This window comes from Siphateles boraxobius, unplaced genomic scaffold, assembly GCF_051911475.1.
Source record: "Siphateles boraxobius isolate OS27281-9 unplaced genomic scaffold, OSU_SipBor_1 8, whole genome shotgun sequence".
Lineage (NCBI taxonomy): Eukaryota > Metazoa > Chordata > Actinopteri > Cypriniformes > Leuciscidae > Siphateles > Siphateles boraxobius.
In genome coordinates this window covers 28,101,500-28,125,051 of record NW_027509208.1, presented here as the reverse complement: position 1 = coordinate 28,125,051, position 23,552 = coordinate 28,101,500, and the positions used below count along the sequence as shown (strand labels likewise).

Below are 23,552 nucleotides of genomic sequence, written 5' to 3'. Positions count from 1 at the left end.
ATGCACACCGTCAGCGTTTTCACAGGCTTGCGTTTTTAAAACTTGCATAGAGATAAAAAAATGAAAGTTAATATTATGTAAGTTAATAACTAAGGATTGTTGCAACAGTGAATCGATCAAAACTAACTTTAGCTGGACAATAATAAGCTGATGTAAAGCCAAAACAACCTCTGTTACTTTAATTTCCCATGATCACTTTAAAGCTGCTTTGAAACCATCTATATTGTTATAAGCACTATATAAATGAAGGTGACTTGACTTGTAACTACTTGTAACTATTTTAAAGCAATTTTTTAATCATTTCTATTTTATTTTTAACAACATTTCCATCCATTTTTGACTTTTTGTATTCTGTTTTTGCTTTTATGAGAAAATTTACTTGTAAGTTATGGGGTTATGTGCTGAATACATTCAGTTGGTATAACATAACACGGCATAACATAACACGATTTTATGAAAATCTCGCACAGTATATGCTCACACATTGTCATTAAATTATGCAACATTGGATTAATTAACCAACAAAGCTGCATGTTATTTACATAAAGCAAGCATCAATCTTCAACTATAACTTTTCAGGTCCGAGCCCTGACATTTTAAATGGATGTATAGTTTCTATATATAGAACTTTTCTGTGTTGACCATACCCGCCTCGCCGGCAGACAGAACAGTGCGGTCAAACGCTGCGGCAGAATACACCTCCTTTTTCATGTTGCCGTCCCACTCCTCCACTCTCTTCAAGATGGGTGTCACTCTCTGCAGCACTTCAGCAGAGCGGTTCAGAGTCCCCTCAGCCACTTCCTGAGTGAACTGCAGACGTCTCGGAGTCCGGTCTAGAAACACAAAAAAAACACACTCATTCGCAAACGTGTATTATAACATAAACAATCAAACATGCACAAACACATATACTGTAAATGCAATACAAGTGTAGAAATACAACCCTGTGGACAAATGGAATATAAAACTCCAAGAGCAGTCTCAAACTTGACTAGAACTCTAAGTGAAATTTATGGTCTAATTTAAAATTATGGTTTCCACGTTAAACACGTTTTTTTTTCAGTGTGGCTAAAAGCAAATAACACTCCCATAAAAAAAAGGAAAAGAAAAATTAGAAAATAGTATTTTCACTAGACACCAGAGTATTGATGTGCAAAACAGACACTGACTAGCTTTACTAACTGCAGAAATTATTTATATTATTATTATTTATTAATTAATTAAAAGACCTCAATGTTTATTTTGATGTATTTTTTTAAATATGCATCATCTTTTCTGTTATGTACTAAATAATTAATCAAGTTAGAACAATAACAGAAAAGATTAAGCATATTCCAAAAAGACATCATAATAAACATTAAGGTATTTTGGAGTTGTCTTTATTTATAGTAAGCAAGCTAAGTTAATCATTGACTAACAAAATGTTTTTCGTTTTATCGTCAAATACAGTCCTGGTCAGAATTGGTTCCCTTGGTAAATATGTTCAAAAATGGCTTTGAAAATAAAGCTGCATTGTTTATCCTTTTTGGTCAAAATTAAGTAACATTTTTGCTTGTATCTAAAAATATATATGTTAATAAAGTATGGTATACTTTATTCGGATACTCCGTCAACAACAAAACTGGAGAATGTCACAGACAAAAACGTCAGACATTTTAGTGGTGTTCAGCCTTACATGTTCCAGTCGGACACTGATGGAGAGACTCAGGAAGAAGTTTTAGACTGCAACGTGGCTTTTCTGAATGGTTAGTGGATACCTTTACATAGTTGTTTTGGAGTTAAATTGATTTAATTCATCGAATCTAAAAAGTCTTTAGAAACAACTTTTGTGCAAATCCAGCATTGAACTGACCCCCGTTTGTGAAGCAGTCCGGCGTAAAATCATTTGTGCATCACGTAAGAGTAGGGGAGGATCTGGAACCCACTGTTTATGATTTATGGGAATAATTTAAAAAAGGAGTGGGTGGATCTTTACAATTTTAGGCTTGTTTACACACACTGTGGACACACATCAGTGTTCAAACACCTTATAAAGTGAATTATGCATTCATATTGTCCCCTTTAATGTTATCCTCACAAATGTTGTGACTCTAACTTATTTGTTTCTAAGAAGAGAAGCAATATCAAGTGAAAAGAAGATATTATAAGCATGAAAAAAATCTAAATCAAACTTGGCAGAGCTCTAAACACCAAATAGTACAGGCAGAGATACAACTAAAAAAAGTAAATTTATTCTTGCCTTTATGAATTGCATTGATGTCACTGATGATCTTAGCTATTTTTTTAGAGGAGCTATCCATCATCTCATTGGTCTCTTCGATGTATTTCTTATTGTCGAGGACTGTGGATACAATGTCTGCAAAAATAAAATAAAGTGGACTTAGTATTATCCACAAAGTAGGAAAAGTGAGAAAACGCACTCTCTCTGCTTTACCTCTCTGCTGAAAGAACAGGGTTGAGGCCTCTGTAAACACACTGTCACTCTGAGAGATCATGAGGCGCAGTTGAGCGTTTAATCCATCAATATCCTGAGAGAAACATCAGGGGACACATCAAGTAAACACATTAACCACCGTACACAGAGATACATTAGCATACATACATACGTACATACATATATATTACTATCTGTTTAATATCACTTTCCCAACTTTTTGTAGTATTTTTTTTTAAAGAAAACTGTGAGCATCTTGGTTCCCTTTCGAGGGAACTCGAACTGCGTCGGTTACGACACTAGGGGAACGCCCTTCAGCGTAGCGCGTCTGAATCCATGAATGAAATCGAATCCAATCCTATTGGCTTTGCGAGATGATGTAGCGAGTGACGGCATACACGGATGTGTACAAGAGCACACCGGCACAAGCAAGGTAAGCTTTTGCTATTCAGCAAGCGCTCTGTGTATCTGTGAGTCTTATTTGGTGTTGTTTGTCTGCTTTGAAGCTAACAGTATGTCTGAACAATTTAAGAAGTGTGTGTTCCCATGCCCGCGTTTTCTGACGGCTGGGGACACACATGAAATGTGTGTGTCATGTTTGGGAAGGCAGCACGCTCAAGCAGCTCTCGAGGGGGCTGCTTGCGCTCATTGTGAGTCTCTTTCTGTGAGAGTGCTGCGTTCTCGACTGGCTTTATTTACTGAAGATGGCCAAATGCGTTCCCCCCGCGGTTCGGGTCCCGCATCTGCCGAGGCAATGCGGCGGCTTTCATCATGGGGATCGCAAAGAGATCTGGTTGAGGGCGAGACTGCCGAGGCATATTCTCGTTCCTCTTCTGATGAGTCCGATTCCCCCATTCCCAGTTCGGGAGCCCACTCCGCGGCTTCTCTCGATCGGGATGACATGCCTGTTTTACAGCTGTCTAATTCCGAGGAATTAGACGTGCTGAGTATTGGGGATGAGGATCATATTACCACACACCATCCTGTTCAGCCAGCACCCAACTATAGTGAATTAGTGGAGGTTTTGACGCGGGCTGTGGCCAAGCTTGATATTTCTTGGCCACAAGAGCGGCAGGAAGCGCGTACGGAAAGCAAACTTAATGAGCGCTTCCTGCAGCACCGCCAGCAAACTCCACGCCGGTCTCTCCCTTTCTTCCCGGATTTACACAATGAGTTGTGTAAATCCTGGAACAGGCCATTTTCATCTCGCCTGTCTAACCCCCCTATGTTGAATTACAGTGATGTAGTGGGGGTTAGAGATAAGGAATATGGGATGATGCCTCGGGTTGAGGAAGCTTTAGCCAGCTACCTTTCACCTGACCTTGCATCATCCCTGAAGTCACCGGCGTTGCCTTCCAAACCTTGCCGCACCACATCCGCTTTGGTGGGCAGGGCTTATATGGCGGCGGGTCGAGCTGGTGCGAGCCTGCACACAATGGCCATCTTGCAGGCGTACCAAGCCAACCTTTTAAGAGATATAGACCAAGGCGAGGGTCCATCTCCAGACGATATCGCTGAGCTTCGCAGAGCCACAGACTTGTCGCTCCGGGTTACCAAGGAGATGGCCCGTGCCATCGGTCGCTCCATGTCAGCCCTGGTAACCACGGAGAGACATCTGTGGCTCAACCTGTCGGGCATTAAGGAGAAGGACAGGACCTTCCTTCTTGATGCACCCGTTTCAGCCTCAGGTCTATTTGGTGAGGCTGTTAATGCTGTAGTGGACAGGTTTGAGGATGCAAAAAAGCAGGGCGAAGCTTTCAAGCGGTATCTCCCTCGCCGTTCAAAGTCTAGGAGGGCGGCTGCTAGGGAACAACCACAGCAGGCCTCCTCTTCCTCCTACCGCCAGGCACAGAAGGCGAGTGTCGCTGCCAGAGCTCCCCCTCATAGAGCTTGGGACTCTGGTCGACGCTCACACCCTCAGCCTCCTGAGAAGACGGAGCTGAGGACCGTTATTCAGTCTAGGAAGGCTAAGGGAAAGAGGTCCTAACTTCTGTAAGGCCTCAGAGGGCCGCCCTCCCCGAGAGAGGACGACTGAGGTCCCCTCTCTCGTCGGGCCCTCAGGGAGTTGGCGTCAGTATCCCGCCGTCTCTGACGCTTCGGGACACGCTAGCTCCCAGCGAGCTCACGCTGGTCTGCCTGCCCCAAAGGCTTGCAAGCAGCCAGTGTTCAGGTTCGCACAATGTAGGACGTTGTCGGTTCTCCCCTGCCGGTCCTCCGCTTCAGGGCACCGTCAACATCCTGCACAGAACACTGGACACCAGCCCCGAGGAATATTTCTCCATGGGTCCTGCGTACTGTAGAAACTGGGTACAGACTGCAGTTCCGGGTCCGCCCACCAAGATTCAACGGGGTGGTCCGGACTTCAGTTCACCCAGAGCAGGGTCTGGTGTTGGAACAGGAGGTTCACTCGCTGCTGGAAAAAGGAGCCAGAGAGCATGTTCCCCTACCAGTCAGGGAGTCCGGGTTCTACAGCCGGTACTTCATAGTTCCAAAGAAGGATGGGGGGTTGCGTCCCATTTTAGATCTGAGGCATCTGAACCAATCTCTGAGGAGATTCAGCTTCAAGATGCTTACTATTCCCATCATCGTAAGTCAAATCCAGTCCGAGGATTGGTTTGTCACGATAGATCTAAAAGACGCTTACTTTCACATCTCCATCCTTCCGTCTCACAGGAAGTTCCTGAGGTTCGCTTTCGGGGGCGAAGCCTACCAATATCGGGTTCTTCCGTTCGGCCTAGCTCTCTCCCCTCGCACCTTTACCAAATGTATGGATGCAGCTCTAGCACCTCTGAGGCTCGAGGGCATCAGAGTGCTCAATTATATCGACGACTGGCTGATACTGGCTCAGTCACGAGAGCTGGCGATTCGGCATCGAGATGTCGTCCTCGCCCACATCCAAAGCCTGGGGTTGAGACTCAACACAAAGAAAAGTGTGTTGGCACCAGCCCAGAGAACCTTGTTCCTGGGAGTGGTGTGGGATTCAGTCACGATGCAGGCACATTTGTCTCCTGCTCGGATCGTGTCCATCCTGACCACAGTGTCCAGGATAAAGCTAGGCCAAGCCATCACTGTCAGACACTTTCAGAGAGTGTTGGGTCTAATGGCAGCGGCGTCCAGCGTGATACCTTCTGGCCTGCTATACATGAGAGCTCTACAGTGGTGGTTAAGAGCCAAGGGGTTTTCCCCGAGGGGAAATCCATTCCGCTTGATAAGGGTTACGCGCAGATGCCTTCGTTCCCTATCAATTTGGAAGAAGCCTTGGTTCCTGTCCCAGGGTCCCAGTTCACTGCCCAGTGGCTTCAGTGCTGGAGTTTCTCCAAGACCGCTTTTCTGCCGGGCTTACCCCGTCCACACTCAAGGTTTATGTGGCTGCCATTGCGGCATTCCACGCTCCTCTGAGTGATGGTCCTCTGGGGAGGCATCACCTGGTCGTACGTTTCCTCCGTGGAGCCTGGAGGATGAGACCTGCGACTCGCACCAGGGTTCCCTCTTGGGACCTGGCAGTGGTTCTCGAAGGGCTGGCCGAGGCCCCCTTCGAACCATTGGAGTCGGCTGAGGCCAAGAACCTTTCGTTTAAGGTGGTCTTTTTGTTGGCAATTACTTCTCTGAGGAGGGTAGGAGATCTCCAGGCGCTCTCTATTTCCTATGGGTGCTTGGAGTTTGCTCCAGGCAACATTAAGGTCATCTTGCACCCCCGGCCCGGCTATTTGCCCAAGGTGCCATCTAATATGGCACGGCCTTTGGTTCTGCAGGCATTTCATCCTCCACCTCATGTGACGGCAGATGAGAGACTTCATCTGCTATGCCCTGTCAGGGCACTGCAGTGTTATATCCAGAGGTCCTCCTCATGGCGGAAGTCGGACCAGTTGCTGGTGTGTTTCGGGTCGCCCAAGAAGGGGCTTCCCGCCTCTAAGCAGACCACCAGCAACTGGATCGTTCAGACTATTTCCCTGGCCTATTAGGTGCGCAATTTGCCTTCACCTATGGCCGTGAAGGCTCACTCCACCAGAGGCATTGCATCCTCTAGAGCCCTCCTTTCAGGGGTTTCTATCCATGACATATGTGAGGCGGCTGGCTGGGCCACTCCGCACACATTCATGAGGTTTTACAGTCTGGACCTTCCCTCTACACCCGGTGCACGAGTGCTTTCGTCCTAGTTTGTGCCTGAAGACAGCTTCACACTGGGATGAGCGGGGTTCGTTGTGGTATAGTGGGTATCTCGTTCCCCTAGTGTCGTAACCGACGCAGTTCGAGTTCCCTCGAAAGGGAACGTCTCGGGTTACGTATGTAACCTTTGTTCCCTGAGAAAGGGAACGAGACACTGCGTCGGTTCGCCACACCTCACCCCGCCTGGAGCACTTGCTTCATAGCAAAGAGCTTACCTTGCTTGTGCTGGTGTGCTCTTGTACACATCCGTGTATGCCGTCACTCGCTACGTCATCTCGCAAAGCCAACAGGATTAGATTCGATTTCATTCATGGATTCAGACGCGCTACGCTGAAGGGCGTTCCCCTAGTGTCGTAACCGACGCAGTGTCTCGTTCCCTTTCTCAGGGAACAAGGGTTACATACGTAACCCGAGACGTTTTCTATATTCTGCAATGAATTAGTAATAGGAATCGAAGTATAGTCTTCAGTAGGGCTGCATATAGTGGATTCAAACTTATTTCATAATAAATTAACTTTAGTTAAGTTATTGTACTGAACTTGGCTGAAAAATGACACTATTGTCTTGCTACAGCCACTTTACAGCAGAATCTGAACTTGAATTTAGCATCATTCATTTTGTTACGTTCCTGTTTAATATCGTGAAGCTGCTTTCTATTGTATAAATCGCTATCTAAAATAAAGATGACTTGACTTACGGCATGTGTCGTGCTGGAGATGTTGAGAGCAGTCAGGCCAGTGATGTTAGCGTTATCTACGTTTTTGACGATATTCTCATACACATTCAAGGCGTTCAGGGCTTTTTGCACGCGTCCATTTGCATTGCTTCCTTTCAGATTACTAAAGGAGAGAAAAGAGCAGCGATTGCCATGTTAGTGATGCTCCTATGAGCTTTCACCATTTCATGACAGTCATGAATGAGAGTACATTTGAAATATCATACAGAGAAATAACATTGGTCATTTCTGGTTTGAAACTCACTACTGAAGTTCTTCAGCATGTCTCGTCAGATCGTCAGCGTGATCCTCGGCTCTCAGAACAAGTTCTCTGTCTGACTGAGACATTTTCTCTGTCTTTCTCTCCAGTGACACACGAGCCCCGTCGATTTCTGCATGCTGTTCTCTCACATTCTATACACACAGATTCAATAAAATAACAATTACTATATATGTTCATTGAGGCTTACAGGGGTTATTGACAGTGAACTGTTTGTTATGTTCGTTTTAGGCTCTTAAAATTCCATTTGGGTACGCCACACCATTTCTTTGGTTTGAGCTTTCGTACTTGTGCATAGATCTTAAAACACAGAAATCTTTCATAAAACATTTGTAAAAAAATTCTAAAAACAAAAACAATATTTTGACGTAGTCTAATTAACAAGGAGGTAGCCTACCATAAAGCGGCAGTGAAAAAGAAAAAAGAAATCAAGCTAAATATGTCAAGTGAGCCATTTTGTCCCATTTAATGGAAAATGGTTAATGGACTTTATAAGTATAAAATATAAGCGTAGAGTTGAAAAAGATATGGCCTCTTGGATAATATTTCTGTTGCAAGACTACATGCAGAAATGAAGTTGATAAAAGCAGATTTACCGTGATCATATCTTCCACCTTAAGGACAGTCAGGTTTGCCTCAGAGACGATTACACCAGCCGTAACAATAGTTTGATTGACAATATCATAGATGTCTTTTAGTCGTTGCTGCTGTGCCTGAGTTAAAGTACATGAAATATTTCTGACATCAATTCACAATATAAACATTACATGACAAAAAATATTTTACAATTTCAGACAATTCACTCAAGTTTTACTTATTTGTTACAAAATGTGCTTTTACTGTGGGCCTACTGTACTGGACAGCATGTTTGGCGTTGCTTAGTCTGGACAAAATCCCTTTCAAGAAAAGTCAGTTTACTCTGCGGTCGAATTTGCAATGCCTCTCAGCAGCTGTTTAAGCACTCCGATGACAAATTCCAATCGGAAGGGAACATCCCTATGCCCTACTCTGAGTAGGATACTCATTCGGAATGGCAGAACATGAGCATAAATTATTAAATTACTTCCTTGAAGAGACATTTCATGTTCCCTTCACTAAGGGAATTGTGGAAGGGCCCTCCATGAAGGGATTCAGTTGTTCACATCGTTTTGAACATGACTACAATTGGCTTCCCCATACCGAAGTGCCCTCCAGGGTGCAAAAACGTTGTTTGGAATTCGCCCTCAACACATGCTAGTTTGTATATGGCAGCACAGATTCAGACTAATCCTATTAATTTAACAATTCATTTACCACTGAAAATTGACTTACAGCCCAAATAGCCAATCAAATCACTGCTACGATAAGGCTTCTCAACATCATGGCAAAAAGATGTTATGGTACGTGTATATCCAATAATACTGTAGATATCCTAGAGGCTAGTGAATGGAATTTCTTCTGTTCTGGTTCTGTTTTTTTCTGAAGGCACCGAACCCCCAGTCCCCGGGCACCATAGCAAAAATGGCTGCTCACTGCTCCGGGTGTATGTGGCCACTATTTGCTCCGTGTTACTACTCACAGTCGACAGTCCTAATGTGTGTGCACTAACTTTGATGGGTTAAATGCAGAGGAAAAATTCAAAGTATGGGTTACCATACTTGGCCTTCACGTAACTTTCACTCTCACTCTTGCCAATGACCATTAAGTATGAGCAGGTCAGCGACTTCTCGAGCAGTCCTAGATGCTGCGAAATCTAGTCAACTAGTCTAAAATTAAGAAACCCCTAGAAAACAGTAAAAAACATTTGTACATTTAAGATAGTTCTACTTAATTTTTTATTCCAATATCCAAATATGATAGCCTACTTGATAAAAAGAAAAGATATCTTTTATTTGTGCCGTGCTGTCTTTGCATTTGAACATTGCACATTTTAAACAGGACACGCATTAGCTCAATAAACGTTAGCCAATACATACATACTAGAAAATAGTTGACAATGAATAGACAGGAGTTCTGTCACAGGACCAATAATAGCAAAACGAATCACTTATTCTAAAAAGAATATCAAGTAGCCTATATGTTAGAATAATCTGACATAGGGCTGTGTTAATAGTAAAACGTCCGTCATTTAACGAATTTTAAAAACACGGGATGGATAATAAAAAATGCTTTCTGGCATTTTGACAGGAAAAAAAACCACAACCAAGAACAAAACAGTTCGTCAATTTTCATTTTACAATTATCATCTCTCTCTGTGCGCGCGGTCTGTGTTTGTGAGAGAGAGAGAGAGCACAGCACTGATACAACGGTTTCTTATCCACAAGTAACGCGCTAGTTTTCATACAAAATTATTATGTAACATAATTAGGTACTTTAGTTATTATAACACAATAACGTAACACATGCACGTTTCTCAGCACTGAGAATGAATAAATAAACGCCTGTTTGCTGACTCGCGCTTATCAGTAAATTAATCCACAAATCACAGCACTTTCATAATCAGTAAGCCATAGCGATTTTAATTTTATTTAGATTTATTGTTCATCAATACTTAAGCTTTTTATAATTTGCATGGCTGTATGATGTCTTCATCTTATCTGAGTGACATGAATGACGGAGTATTTTAAGATAACCCATGCGATTGCGATCACTCCGTGTGATAATAGAATCCAGATTAAGTTAACTCAATACAATACTTCAACTTTCCACATCCACCCCAGCCCGTTTACCTTCAGGAGTCAGAAGTACCGTGACTACTGTAGCCTACTGTCCTCGCTCATGAACTCAGTCAAAGGCGGCCGCGGGAGTGGAAGCGGGATCGAGCGGGATTCTTTATTGCTGTCGATTTTCAGTCTCTTTTTAATGATACGCATCTTTTAATCACACCCGCTTGCTATTTGGGGAATGAACCCAGCGCTATGATTGGTCGAACTCCGCTTCTTTTGCTGTTGCTTTTTTTTTTTTTTTTCGCAGACACGTCTGTACGCCGGAAATCCGGTGTGGCGCCGGAGCGCTATCAGGCCTGCTGATGTTCAACAAATAAAAAGCAGATATAATACGGATGAACAAATGATAAAGCTCAGGTTGCTGAATATTCGATCCCTTACTTCAAAAGCACTTATTGTTAATGATATGATTACAGGTTATAACATAGATGTGCTGTGTTACATTACTTTAAAGGAGTCCACCCCGCAACATTACTGTTATAAACATGAGCCTCATCTGAAAGGCAAAGGGGGAGGTGTTGCTGTAATTTATAGTAATATCTTCAGAATTACTGAGAAGTCTAGTTTTAAATATAATTATTTTGAAGTGTTGGTGCTTAATGTAACACTATCTAGTGTAAATGATAAATCACGTTTGAGATTTGTGCTGGCTACTGTATACAGGCCACCAGGGTACCATACAGACTTTATCAAAGAATTTGCTAATTTTTTATCAGAGTTAGTACTGGCTGCAAATAAAGTCCTAATTTTTGGTGATTTTAATATACATGTAGATAATGAAAAACATGCTTTGGGATTGGCATTTAAAGACATTCTGAACTCTATTGGAGACAACACGTGTCAGGACCTATTCATTGTTGTAATCATACTCTAGATCTAATATTATCGCATGGAATCAATGTTGATGCCGTTGAAATTCTAAAGCAGAGCGATGACATCTCAGACATCTCAGATCTCAGCCAAGGCTGCAAAGTCGACTCCGTGTTACAAATATGTTAGACCTATCACTTCTGCCATAAAAGGTTGCTTTATTAATAATATTCGTGATCAGTTTCATCTTCTCTAGCTTAGAAGAACTAGATATAGGGACAGAATATTTTGACCCCGTTCCAGCACTTTAGACACAGTTGCTCCTTTGTGCTCAGAGCCGATCCGAGCCTTTTGGGGGCCCTAAGCAAAATTTGATTTGGGGGCCCCCTCCCACTACGCGAAGTCACCTGTGCTTGACGATTATTGACACAAATGTCACACAATAATGATACATTATAAATGAATACAGTGAGGTTATGTATTAATACAAAATAAATACTTAATAAAAAAATAGATGCCTACTTAAATAAAAAAGTTTGAACTTTTACTTTACTCTTTTACTAATTCTTTGAAACTTCTTAAAACAAACTGTCTCAAAACATATTAAAAAAAAATATTTGCTAAAATAATGACAAAACTGAGAAATCAGAAACATCAGAAACAAGAGCAAGGGTTCAACAATGACAATTATTGTTGAAAACTGTAAAAATATTATTATTTCTCAACTGTCTCTATACAGTGTAACTCTCCTCAAAATCTTTTTTATTATTATTATTGTAACAGACTTTGTTGGATTGTACATGACAGAATCCAACAAAGTCTGTTACTATGATACCGGTAATGATGTACTGGCGCTCGTTGTATGTGTGTATGGAATCTATTTTTCCCCTCTGGGCTTGCCGTAGATAGGAATGGGTCGTGCGCACTTGGTACTGGAGTGTCGCTGGATTTTGGAGTTAGTGATCTGATGTGTGGTATAATAAATTTGAGAAGAGTTCAAACTCCTATGTTTATTATTTATTCAAACTGCTACCCTTACACCTAGAAGGTTAAGTTCCCCTGCTGTTATTTTCTCCAACTTAAACCGATACCGTGACTATGCGCAGTTGCGCACGAATGTCTATGCACTCCGCAAGGTGTCTAGATTATGCGCATGACTTAAAGGTGCAATGTGTAAAAATTTTGAGTATCTATTAACAGAAATGCAATATGACATCCATAACTATGTTTTCAGTGGTGTATAAAGAACTTACTTAATAAACCGTAATGTTTTTATTACCTTAGAATGAGACATTTATATCTACATAACCGCGGGCACCCCCTTCTATGAAGGTCGACATATTGTGACGTCATGTTTCTACCTTAGCCGAACGCGAACAAACAGCGCTACAGAGCGCATTCCGTCACTACCTTGAAAGAGAAGCAGCAGAAAGCTAGAAGCTAGCCATAAACACCGTGAGTAGTGACTTTTCCCTTGTCAGTGGTGTAAAATATGTAGTTGGATTGTTTCATGTAACTTAGTTCCCTTTCAGTCGAGAATGTCAGACGTAGTCGACGGTCGACTGAATTGGGATCTCGCTAGAGAGCCTGTCTTCTTCGAGTACTATTGAACGAGCCAATGTAATTGGCGTGCGTGATTCGCATCACACACTCCGCCCCCGCGGCGCGGGTATAAATACGGAAGTGGATGCACGCACTAGTTGCCTTTCGCTTCGGAGCCGATCGTTTGATGTCTCTGAGAGTGCTGTTGTCTACAACGAGCGAGTGTGTCGGTGTTCTTCAGGAAGACTCTCCCAGTGCTGGTGTTCTACAGCGCGAGTGCAGCGGTGATCGCGAGCTTTGAGCTCTCAACTGCTGTTTTAACAGCAACAAATTTCTAAATGTTTGTGTGTGTTGATGGCTAGTTAGAGGGCGGAAAAGTGAGTGCTTCACTGTTTCAGTTCTCTGTTCAGTGTTGCCGCGGTCATTCCCCTGTGTGCTCCGGCACTGGTGACGGTCCTATTTTCTGAAAGAGCAACACGGGTGCGTTTGTATCTTTTTCAAGATGTCATTCCGCCCGTGCGTTTCTGGGTGCGGTCGTTCCCTGTCTCTCTCTGATGGTCACAACTGTTGTGTCACGTGTTTGGCTTACAGCACGCTGAGACAGCTTTTGTGGACAGCTCATGTTTTCACTGTGGGAACATGACTGTCGCAGTGTTGAGGGCGAGACTCGCCTTCGTTCGCGGAGAGCGAGTCCCCATTACCATGCCCCACCCTCGGGTGCTGTGTGGGATGGGTGACCGGAGGATAGTGTTGGATGTCCCGCCCGGTAACCATTCCCTGTGGGCTCCTCACTCCTCCCTTCCACTGCAACCACTGGAGCCTCCTGTGTTGTCTGCTGGTCCATCTGTAATGGGTGGGCCAGCGGTTTCACTCGGGGCTCCCCTGGAGGACAGGACGCCGATTGCAGCATCGGAGGGTGAGCTGACTTCTAGAGATGATGACTCGGCTGCATTGTCTCCCTCCGGGAGTTCAATGTTGCCCGAGCCGGATCCAGAATTATCAGCTATGCTGAAACGGGCCGTCGAGGCTGCCGGGCTCGAGTGGAACCTCCACCGTGTCCCGTTCAGTCTCGGTTGGAATCTGGAGTTTGGTATCTTGGGGCGGGCCGCGCTGGTTTTCAGCTCGCCGCCCCAGTGCCTTTCTTTCCCGAAATGCATGGAGAGCTTATCAGGTGGTGAACAGCATCTTTCTCTGCCAGAAACTGCCTGAATAGCTTTTCCCCCTCATTACCCTTGATGGAGGAACGGTGAAGGGTTGCGAGGTGTCCCTCCATTGGAGCGGTCTGTCGACACAGGTGCACCTGTGTCCGGCGGCCGCTGCCTTTTGGGGGGATCCTCGTCTCCCCCCTAAGGCCTGTGAGTTTCGTCTGTTCCGACGGGCAGAGCTTACAAAGCCTGTGGGCAAGCCCCTTCCTCTTGCGTGCCATGGCGTTGCTGCAGGCTAGGGCACCCATGGCATGCACGAGGGTAATCCAGACCGTGCGCTCATAGGTGAGCACCGCACTGCATCCGACCTCACCCTCCGGGGTACGGGTGTCGTAGCGTGCGTGATCGGTCTGGCGATGTCCACCTTGGTGGTCCAGTAGCGCCTTCGTTGGCTCAGCCTGGTTGGTATGGCGGATGCGGACAAGGTTCGGTTCCTGGTCACCCCAATTTCCCAGGTTGGGCTGGTCAGCGACGCGGTGGAGAACTGCATCAAACAGTTCTCTGCCGCTCAAGCGCAGACGGAGGTCATCCGGCACATCCTGCCCCGGTGGCCAGCTGCTGCCTCCACCCACCGCCGGTGGCAGCTCCTCCGCCTGCTCGTCGCCGTGGGTGCTCCGCCGCTCCTGCTGGCCCTCCGCAGCAGCCTCCACCCAGGCCTCAGCATGGAGCCGGCCGCAGTAGAGACGCCCAGCCCGCTCCAGGCGCTGCCAAGCCAGGTGGCAAGCGACAGCGAAAGCATTCCGGAGCGGGCCGCCCAGGAATGGATGAGATGCTCTTGGAGTGGCACGATCACTCCCTCCCCCCGGGTGAGGGCCGGGTGGAGCCTTTGTTTGTGTGTGTGTCTGTTCCGCCGCTGGCTCCCTAAAAAAAAAAAAAACAAAAAGCGGAGCAAGCGGTACCCACACTTCAAAGAGAGAGCAATTTCATCTGTTCCTGGGTCCCAAGAGGGCCAGTCTGGCGGGTGTGACCCTGTATAGCCTTACACCCCTCAGCTCCCCCTTGGTCGCCAGCAGGCAGCTTGGTGCGTTCGAGGACCCGGTCATCCGCCTTCTCACGCGCCCCCTGCCGCTTGTGGAGACAGGTAAGTGTTGCACAGCACACTAACACCACTCTCTCTACTTTGCTGCCCCACCTCAGGCTCGGCTACCCCGCTCAAGTCAGTGATAGTCATCACATTAGGTGTTGAGCAGACGTGCTCCTGAAAATTCAGTGATATTCATCACACCGAGTGTTGAGCAGTGCTCCTGACTTGTGCGTGCTTATCTTATCCTGCTGGCGAAGGATTTGATATAGCCGCTCCTCCAGCCGGTACGAAGGCCAGTTGTAAACTCGTTCTTCGTGCTACTAGGGGGTGGGTCGTGACCATCTTGGCCCAAGATTGGTCTGCAGCTTTGACCTGAAAGACATGTGCTTCAGATCTCTACCTCCCGCACCGCAGGCCATCCTGTGTGTTGCGTCTAAGGGTAGAGTATCAGTACAGTGTCCTTCCCCTCGAGTGCTCCAGAGCCCGTTGGGTCGTCAGGTCAACTGGAAGAGAGTAGTCTCGCCCACGGGCTGAGTATCTCTTTCTTAGTTTTGGAGAGGTACTCGGTCCAACATGTCTCTCCAATGAGAATGTGTTCAGCTGGTGTTGAAGTGAGAAAGGGTCCCACTGAAAGAACTTTCAGAGGCTCCTGGGGTATATGGTAGTCGCAGCCTTTGGCTTCCTCCATATGTGACCGCTTCAGCGCTAGCTTCACGATCGAGTCCCGAGGTGACCGTGGCAGAGCAGCTCACCCTGTGTGACTATAGTTCATCCCGGTCTGCTGCCAAACCCTCTTCAACAGAGGGGCCATGTACAAAGGGCGTGTTTTAACGGGGGCCTGGGCGACCCCCGACTACACGGGCATTCGTGCCTCGAGTTGTTAGACATTGCGACCGTTGCGCAAGCTTCCCCTGCATGTCACAAACTCACCCGTCACCTCCTCCTTGGAGTCAGACGCTTCTGAGGGCGCCTTGTTCCACTCCTCCCGCTTACTCAATCGTGCCGCCATCGAGCCTCACGACAGTTATAGCCAGGGCAGTGGAGACTCCATCCCCTGGGTCCGGCTGGGTCATGACCATTCCGGGGCCGCTCAGTTGCCCCCCCGGTTTTATTTTTCCGCCAGTGTTTGGGTAAACCGAGCGGACTACCCTTGGACAAACACTGGGTCTCAGCTGCCCCAGGGGCCCGCAGAAATGCGTTTAACCCCAGTGAGCCTTCTAAAAGTGACTACGACTCATGGTCGCCTTGCGCCTGCTCAAGTCAGTGAAATCATCACTCTTCATGTTGAGCAGAATTGCTCCTGAAACTCAGTGAAGTTCATCGCACTCAGGTGTTGAGCAGCAATGCTCCTGTAGCTCTGTGAGTTCATCACAGGTAGCTCAGTGAATTCGTCACACGCAGTGCTGAGCAGAAATGCTCCTGGTGCTCAGTGAAGTTCTTCGCACTCAAGTGTTGAGCAGAAATACTCCTGCAGCTCAGTGAGTTTATCACACTCAGGTGTTGAGCAGTAATGCTCCTGAAGCTCAGTGAACTTGTCACACTCAAGTGCTGAGCAGAAATGCTCCTGTCGCTCAGTGAAGTTCTTCGCACTCAAGTGTTGAGCAGAAATGCTCCTGAAGCTCGGTGAGTTTATCACACTCAGGTGTTGAGCAGGAATGCTCCTGAAGCTCAGTGAACTTGTCACACCCAAGTGCTGAGCAGAAAATGCTCCTGAAGCCCAGTGATCTTCACATGTTGTGTTGAGCAATGCTCCTGTCTTTTGCGCCCGTCGCTTGCACCTACGTGCCAAGTCAGGAGAGGAACAGGTCTTCATAGTTGCCCCTTATTGGCCCAACTAGACCTGGTTCCCTTCAACAGCCTTCCTGACTTCCCCTGAAAACTCTTTCGGGGACGGGGCACGATGGCACACGAGTTCTTCCCCCGGAGATTCCGGGCGGTCTTACATCTGAACGCGGAGGTTCAGGTGGCTATCACAAGAACATGTGATAGTTACCATCACTTCTGGGAGCACCCCCTAGAATTGGGTAGCGTGTTTACGCCTTTAGAAGTGGAACCTAGTCGTTGAGTGCGTCTTCTCTCCAGAGGAGATCCTGAAAGCTTTCGATCACTTCAGTGCTCTCTTTCCTGCAAAATGGGTTGCAGTAGGCTGTTTTCCTTCACCCTCAAAATGATGTTGCCTCGGTGTTTAAACGACGCTCATCGTGTTGCAGAAGTATGCAGAAGCACGTTCTGATCGTCAGGTTCCTGAGGAGCAAGGTCTTGTAAATCCTTGTGTCCCTCTTTATCCTCTTGGGCCTTGTCCCTGGTGCGACTGCACTGCAGAGACCGCCCCTGAGCCACTGCAGGCAGTGAGTTAAAAATTCTGTTATATCAGTTCTCCTGCTCGCGTGGTCTCTACTAGAGGGTAGGGACTTGCTCGCTTTCGGTCAACGTATTGTGCCTGGAGTCTGGGCCGGCTAACTCTCACAAGCTGAGACCCCGGCTCGGATTGTGCCCAAGGTTCCTACCTCTCCCGTAATAGGAGCAGGTGGTGAGCCTGCAAGCGCTGCCCTGGAGGAGGCAGATCCAGCCCTGGCTTCTCTGTCCGTTCGCTTGGACGTGTACAGAATCCAAGTCATAGACCTCAGACCAGCTCTTCAAATATCTGTTGGAATTCAGCAGAGAGGGAAGGCTGTTTCCATGCAAAGTTGCACTTAGTGCTTGCCTTCATTTCGGCAAAGGTCCGAGATGCAACATGTCCACTTAGGTGTTGAGCTGCTCTATGATGAGTGTAAAGTGCTCCGCCTGGGCGTTGACGATATGCTTTGCTAAAACAGATTCTAGAGTTGGGGGCTGGACGACACCTAGTTGAACCGCTGCCTCACGTGGGCTCCCTTCTCATGAAGCCAGTTTCACCGTGAGCCCGGTTCAAGTGTCGGCTTGCTGCGCCATTCCCCTCCTATGGACTGGATACGTGCACCTTTCTACTCCAGTTGAGTTCCCTTAAAATTGAACCCTGTTGAGTTCCTCCACACCCCTCCGACGTCGGACGTGCGGAACGTCTGGTGTTAGGCCTACCACTCGTAAGCAGTGTGGAACCTGTGTTAGGCTGGGTCCATATGTTGCGGTCCCTTCGGTGACCCCATATGTGTGTTCTTCCACGATACGGCTCCCTGCGGTGAGCCCGTGTCTTCCCTCGGCAGAGTCTCTCTGCCGTCACTGTCCGGTGTGTCTCCCCCCGTCTTAGGCTGGAGCCACCCCAGTGACATTCCATATGTTAGACTGCCCGGTTTCCGCCCAGTTCATATGTGTATTCTCCACATTACCTCCCTCTGGGTTGGATGTGGCTTCCGCAGCGTCCCTTCCTTCCAACGTACGGGGAACGCTTTCCCAGTGGTCCTGTAGGAACAGCAGTGACTTGTTTGAAGTTTTGAAGTTTGCGGGGGCATCAGGAGGCTTTGGTTTAGGCACTGGAAGGTGGCAGCGTTAGTGGCGTGTTCAATGGGTGATCCCAATTCAGTCGACCGTCGACTACGTCTGACGTTCTCGACTGAAAGGGAACGTCCTGGTTGCGTATGCAACCCACCGTTCCCTGAAGGAGGGAACGGAGGACGTAGTCCCCTTGCCACTACCGCTGGACCACCGCTGACCCCGGGTTACTCTCGGCTCCTCAGCGAAAAGTAACTAGTGCGTGCATCCACTTCCGTAATTATGCCCGCGCCGCGGGGGCGGAGTGTGTGATGCGAATCACGCACGCCAATTACATTGGCTCGTTCAATAGTACTCGAAGAAGACAGGCTCTCTAGCGAGATCCCAATTCAGTCGACCGTCGACTACGTCCTCCGTTCCCTCCTTCAGGGAACGGTGGGTTGCATACGCAACCAGGACGTTCTCCTCCCTCGCTGTGTTATGGCTTTGCTATGTGGGGCTAAATGTGCTGGTTACGTTCGTGAGACAGCTGATTAGGACTCTTGTCATTGACCATAAAACAGTAACGTTACAGGAATCACCAACCCATCAATCGCGGTCGACAAGTCGATATTGGAAGCATTTTAAGTCGATCGCGAAGAGTTTTCAAAATCAGAGAAAAAAAGCCTATTGTGTGTAGTAAATGATGTCTAGGGGATGCGGAGGCGTGCGCGCTGTTACAATCATGCCATTTTTGCCGCACGCACTTTGGGCTCATGCGGACGCGTCGAGTTTAAACAAGGCTTTACGCTTTAACCAGCTTAGCCACAGTAACAGCTCATATTTAGCCAGCTAAACTTTTACTACCCTGTTAGAAAAAATATATAGTTGCATAGTTTCATGTGATTCTTCTCCCTCGCTGTATTATGGGTTTGCTATATGGGGGGAAATGTGCTGGTTAGGTTTGTGAGACAATCAGCTGATTACTATTATTATATTATATATTAAGACCCTTGATCCTCACCTGACTATGGCTTTGTAAACTTTATCCATGATTTGGTTTATAATGGACTGTGGTACAGAAAGAGTGACAATGTTACACACTCTTGGCTTACTCTGGATATTCTCTGCTGTCTCAGACGACGATATGTTTGTCCCATGTTAGACACCGTAGCTTCTTCGAAAGGGAGGGGTGAGCAGTGGGCTGAGCCCTCAGTGCAACTTGCAGCCAAACCGCTAGATGTCGCTAAAAATCACACACTGCACCTTTAAACGCTGGCAGACACAGCAGCAGTTGTTGGCAGGTATATTGATCATGAAATCAGAATTTTCTTGTCTTGAATTATTCATTTATTCATTCATATTCATTCATTTGTCACTTGTTTAAGTCATCTTTTTTTTTAACTCGCAGCCGCTTAGCTCGCTTATGCCTCGGGCCGGCCCTGTTTGTGCTTAAAGAAAATTAAAGAGAATAGTCCAACGCCGTGGTACAACGAGCACACTAAGGCTCTTAAGAGAGCAACCAGAAAAATGGAGCGCAACTGGAAGAAAACAAAAAAGAAAGCACGATTGCGTGGAGAGAGGTCTTAAAAGCTGCTAGATCTGCTTATTTTTCAACCCTATTAGAAAAAAAGAAGAAAAACCCTAGGTATTTATTTGAAACAGTGGCTAAATTAATGAAAAATAAAGCTTCAACCCCAGATGTTTCCAAGTAGCACAGCAGTAATGACTTTATGAACTTCTTTACTTACAAGATTGATAATATCAGTGAGAAAATTATAACTATGCAACAAAGGCTCAGTACTAGAACCGTTGCTCTTCACTCTGTACATTCTACCCTTTAGAATGGGTTAGGAAGCATGGCATTAGTTTCCACTGTTATGCTGATGATACTCGGCTCTATATTTCTTCACGCCCTGACAAAACTTACCAATTCACTGAATTTACGGAATGCATAGCATACTGTTTAACAGTTGATGGCTGCTCTGTCAACTCTTTGTCATCAGTTAGGAACCTGGGTGTGCTCTTTGATACCAATCTTTCATTTGAAAGTCACGTGTCTATCTGTAAAACTGCATTTTTTCATCTTAAAAATATATCTAAATTATGTCGTATGCTCTCAATGTCACGGTTTATATATTCATTGACTCCTGTCTCTTGTCTCGTGTTTCTGTTGTTATCTGTGTGGGTGTGTATGAGTGGGCGTTACCACTTCATTCACTGATCAGCGATCCAGCTGATCATCATCTACTCACCAGCTGCAGCTCATTCAGACCCATATATATTGCTCACCGTTTTCTCCTCTCATTGTCAGATCGTTGTATGAAGTCCCTCGTGTGTGTTGGTCCCTCCTGTCGGCGTTTCAGCTCTTGTCCTGTTCATGTTCACTTGGATTATCACCGGCCGTGGATTACATCACCTCACCTGGATCTTCACTTCACTTCTTCACTATTCACCGGACTCCTGACCATCTCGTCCCTGCGTCACCATTACATTGTTGTGTGTCATCTGACCGTGGACTGAGTATTGTTTCTTGTGTGTCATCCGACCGTGGACTGAGTATTGTTTCTTGTGTGACATCTGACCGTGAACTGAGAATAAACACTCTTCACTTGCATCTTTGCTTCTGTGGTCTTTACCGTTACAGAAAGATCTGACCCATTATGGAAGCAGCGAGTGACACGAATCCATTGGAGGAGTTTGTAAACTCCAGCATCCAGCGCATGGACGCTCAGGAGAGGAACATTAATGAGACGGGACGCGCCGTTCAAGTGCTGGGTGTCCGAGCTCACCCAGCAGATACAACAGCTATGTGTTCCCATTGCGCCACCCACACCGGCCGTTCCTCTCATACCACCTGCGGAAGCCTCTCAGTCAGAACCCCGCCTACCCATTCCACAGGCCTACGATGGTGAGCCTAGTTTTTGTCGTGCCTTCTTAACACGATGTTCGATGCACTTTGCCCTACAGCCTCGCACCTTCCTGCACGAGAGATCCAAGGTAGCATTCGTGCTCACGTTACTGACTGGGAGAGTGGCACTCTGGGGAACGGCGGTGTGGGAGAACCAGGATCCATGCTGCGCCTCGTTCCAGGCAGTCTCCGACGAGATCAAGAGGTTGTTCGACAGAGGGGTTGCCGGGAGAGAGGCGGCCCGGATGCTTGCGGAGTTAAGACAAGAAGAAAGATCAGTATCGGACTACTCCATCGAATTTAGAACCCTGGCAGCAGAGTGTCACTGGAACGAGGAGGCGCAGTGGGACATGTTCCTGCATGGGTTGGCTGACCGCGTTCAAAGGGAGATCTACGCCCTGGATCTTCCCACATCTCTGAACGGACTCATAGATCTGGCCCTTCGTGTAGACGCACGACTAGCGAGAGTGGAACGCAGAACACCACCGAATTGGGCCAGGGGAGGAGTTGAGAGTCTACGATCCAGCGGCGGGGACGCGGTCAGCCCCGTCTACGATCACGAGCCCATGCAGGTCAGGTGAGCTCGGCTTTCCCGGGAGGAGAAGGAGAGGCGGAGATCCCAAGGACTATGCCTTTACTGCGGGACCGCTGGACACTTCGCATACGGCTGTCCAGTAAAAGGCCAAGCCCGACAGTAAGATTGAGGCTACTGTCGGGTGGGATCTCCGCTGAGAAGACCTCATATACATCGACCCTCCTCCCGGTAAGACTAAGATGGTCAGGCCACACTCACGACTGTCAGGCACTGGTGGATTCTGGGGCAGAAGGTAACTTCATGGACCATGGTTTTGCTCAAAGATTTCACATTCCCCTTCTATCCCTCACCAGTAATATAGCAGTGCAAGCACTCAACGGTCAAAATCTGCCTGCCATCTCACTCATCACCGGACCCATCACCCTCATCACATCTGGCAACCACGCTGAGACATGTTCTTTCTACATCATGGACTCACCACTCGCACCCGTTGTTCTAGGACACCCCTGGCTAATTGAACACAACCCCAGAATTGACTGGCAACTGAAATCAGTGTTAGAATGGAGTGGTAAATGTCATGAGTCTTGTCTTGTGTCTGCCTGTTCGTCTGTCGCTGTCTCTGTGTTTCAGGAGGAGGCAGTGGATTTATCTAACGTGCCCGCGGAGTACTCGGACCTGAAGGAAGTGTTCAGTAAGTCTCGTGCTGCTTCTCTACCTCCGCATCGTCCCTATGACTGTGCTATAAACTTAATGTCAGGTAAGTCTCCACCTAAAGGCAAGTTATATTCACTTTCTGTCCCAGAGAGGGAGGCTATGGAGAAATATATATCTGATTCTCTAGCATCCGGGTTCATCCGCCATTCTTCTTCTCCAGCGGGGGCGGGGTTCTTTTTTGTGGGGTGGTGATGGCGCAGTTGATAAGACACATGCCTTTGGTGTGAGAGACCCGGGTTCGAATCCACAGTGATACACCAATGTGTCCCTGAGCAAGACACTTAACCCCTAGTTGTTCCAGAGGCGTGCGACCCCTGACATATATAGCAATTGTAAGTCGCTTTGGATAAAAGCGTCAGCTAAATGAATAAATGTAATGTAAATGTAAATGTAAGAAAGACGGATCCTTGCGACCTTGCATTGATTACCGAGGGCTGAACAGCATCACGGTAAAGAATACGTATCCTTTGCCGTTGATCTCTTCAGCTTTCGAGAGGTTACAGGGAGCGTCTATCTTCACGAAATTGGATCTACGTAATGCTTATCATTTGGTCCGCATTAGAAAGGGGGATGAATGGAAGACTGCTTTTAACACCCCCAGGGGGCACTTTGAATACTTGGTCATGCCTTTCGGGCTGTCCAACTCCCCAGCAGTCTTCCAGGCTCTCGTCAATGACGTGCTGCGAGATATGGTCGATCAGTTCATTTATGTCTACCTGGATGACATATTGATATTTTCCTCTTCTCTTCAGGAACACGTGCAGCGCGTCCGACGAGTGCTTCAGAGGTTGCTAGAGAATGGGCTTTCTGTCAAGGCGGAGAAATGCGTTTTTCATGCACAGTCTGTTCCATTTCTAGGATACATTGTGTCGTCTGAGGGTATTCGCATGGATCCAGAGAAGGTTAAGGCTGTGGTAGATTGGCCAAGCCCAGATTCCCGTAAGGCCCTACAGAGGTTTCTGGGATTCGCCAATTTTTACCGACGTTTTATTCGCAATTTCAGCCAACTAGCCTCGCCCCTGACCGCCTTGACCTCCCCCAGAACTACGTTCAGGTGGTCAGACGCTGCTGAGACAGCGTTTGCCAAACTGAAAGACCGCTTTGTTTCGGTCCCTATCCTTAT

At 46.9% G+C, this 23,552-nt stretch overlaps 1 protein-coding gene across 4 annotated transcripts in view; it reads right to left on the bottom strand.

Moving 5' to 3' along the window:
- Positions 1 to 23,552, bottom strand: part of lama4 (laminin, alpha 4) — a 177,204-nt gene that overhangs the window by 32,826 nt on the left and 120,826 nt on the right. For all 4 annotated transcript variants that reach the window (XM_077220211.1, XM_077220210.1, XM_077220212.1 and 1 more), the window contains 6 exons: positions 8,193 to 8,309; positions 7,582 to 7,730; positions 7,299 to 7,440; positions 2,435 to 2,528; positions 2,240 to 2,356; positions 648 to 833 (listed from right to left, as the gene is read on the bottom strand). In XM_077220211.1, the coding sequence (XP_077076326.1) occupies positions 648 to 833; positions 2,240 to 2,356; positions 2,435 to 2,528; positions 7,299 to 7,440; positions 7,582 to 7,730; positions 8,193 to 8,309 (805 nt within the window). The remainder of the gene's footprint in view (positions 1 to 647; positions 834 to 2,239; positions 2,357 to 2,434; positions 2,529 to 7,298; positions 7,441 to 7,581; positions 7,731 to 8,192; positions 8,310 to 23,552) is intronic.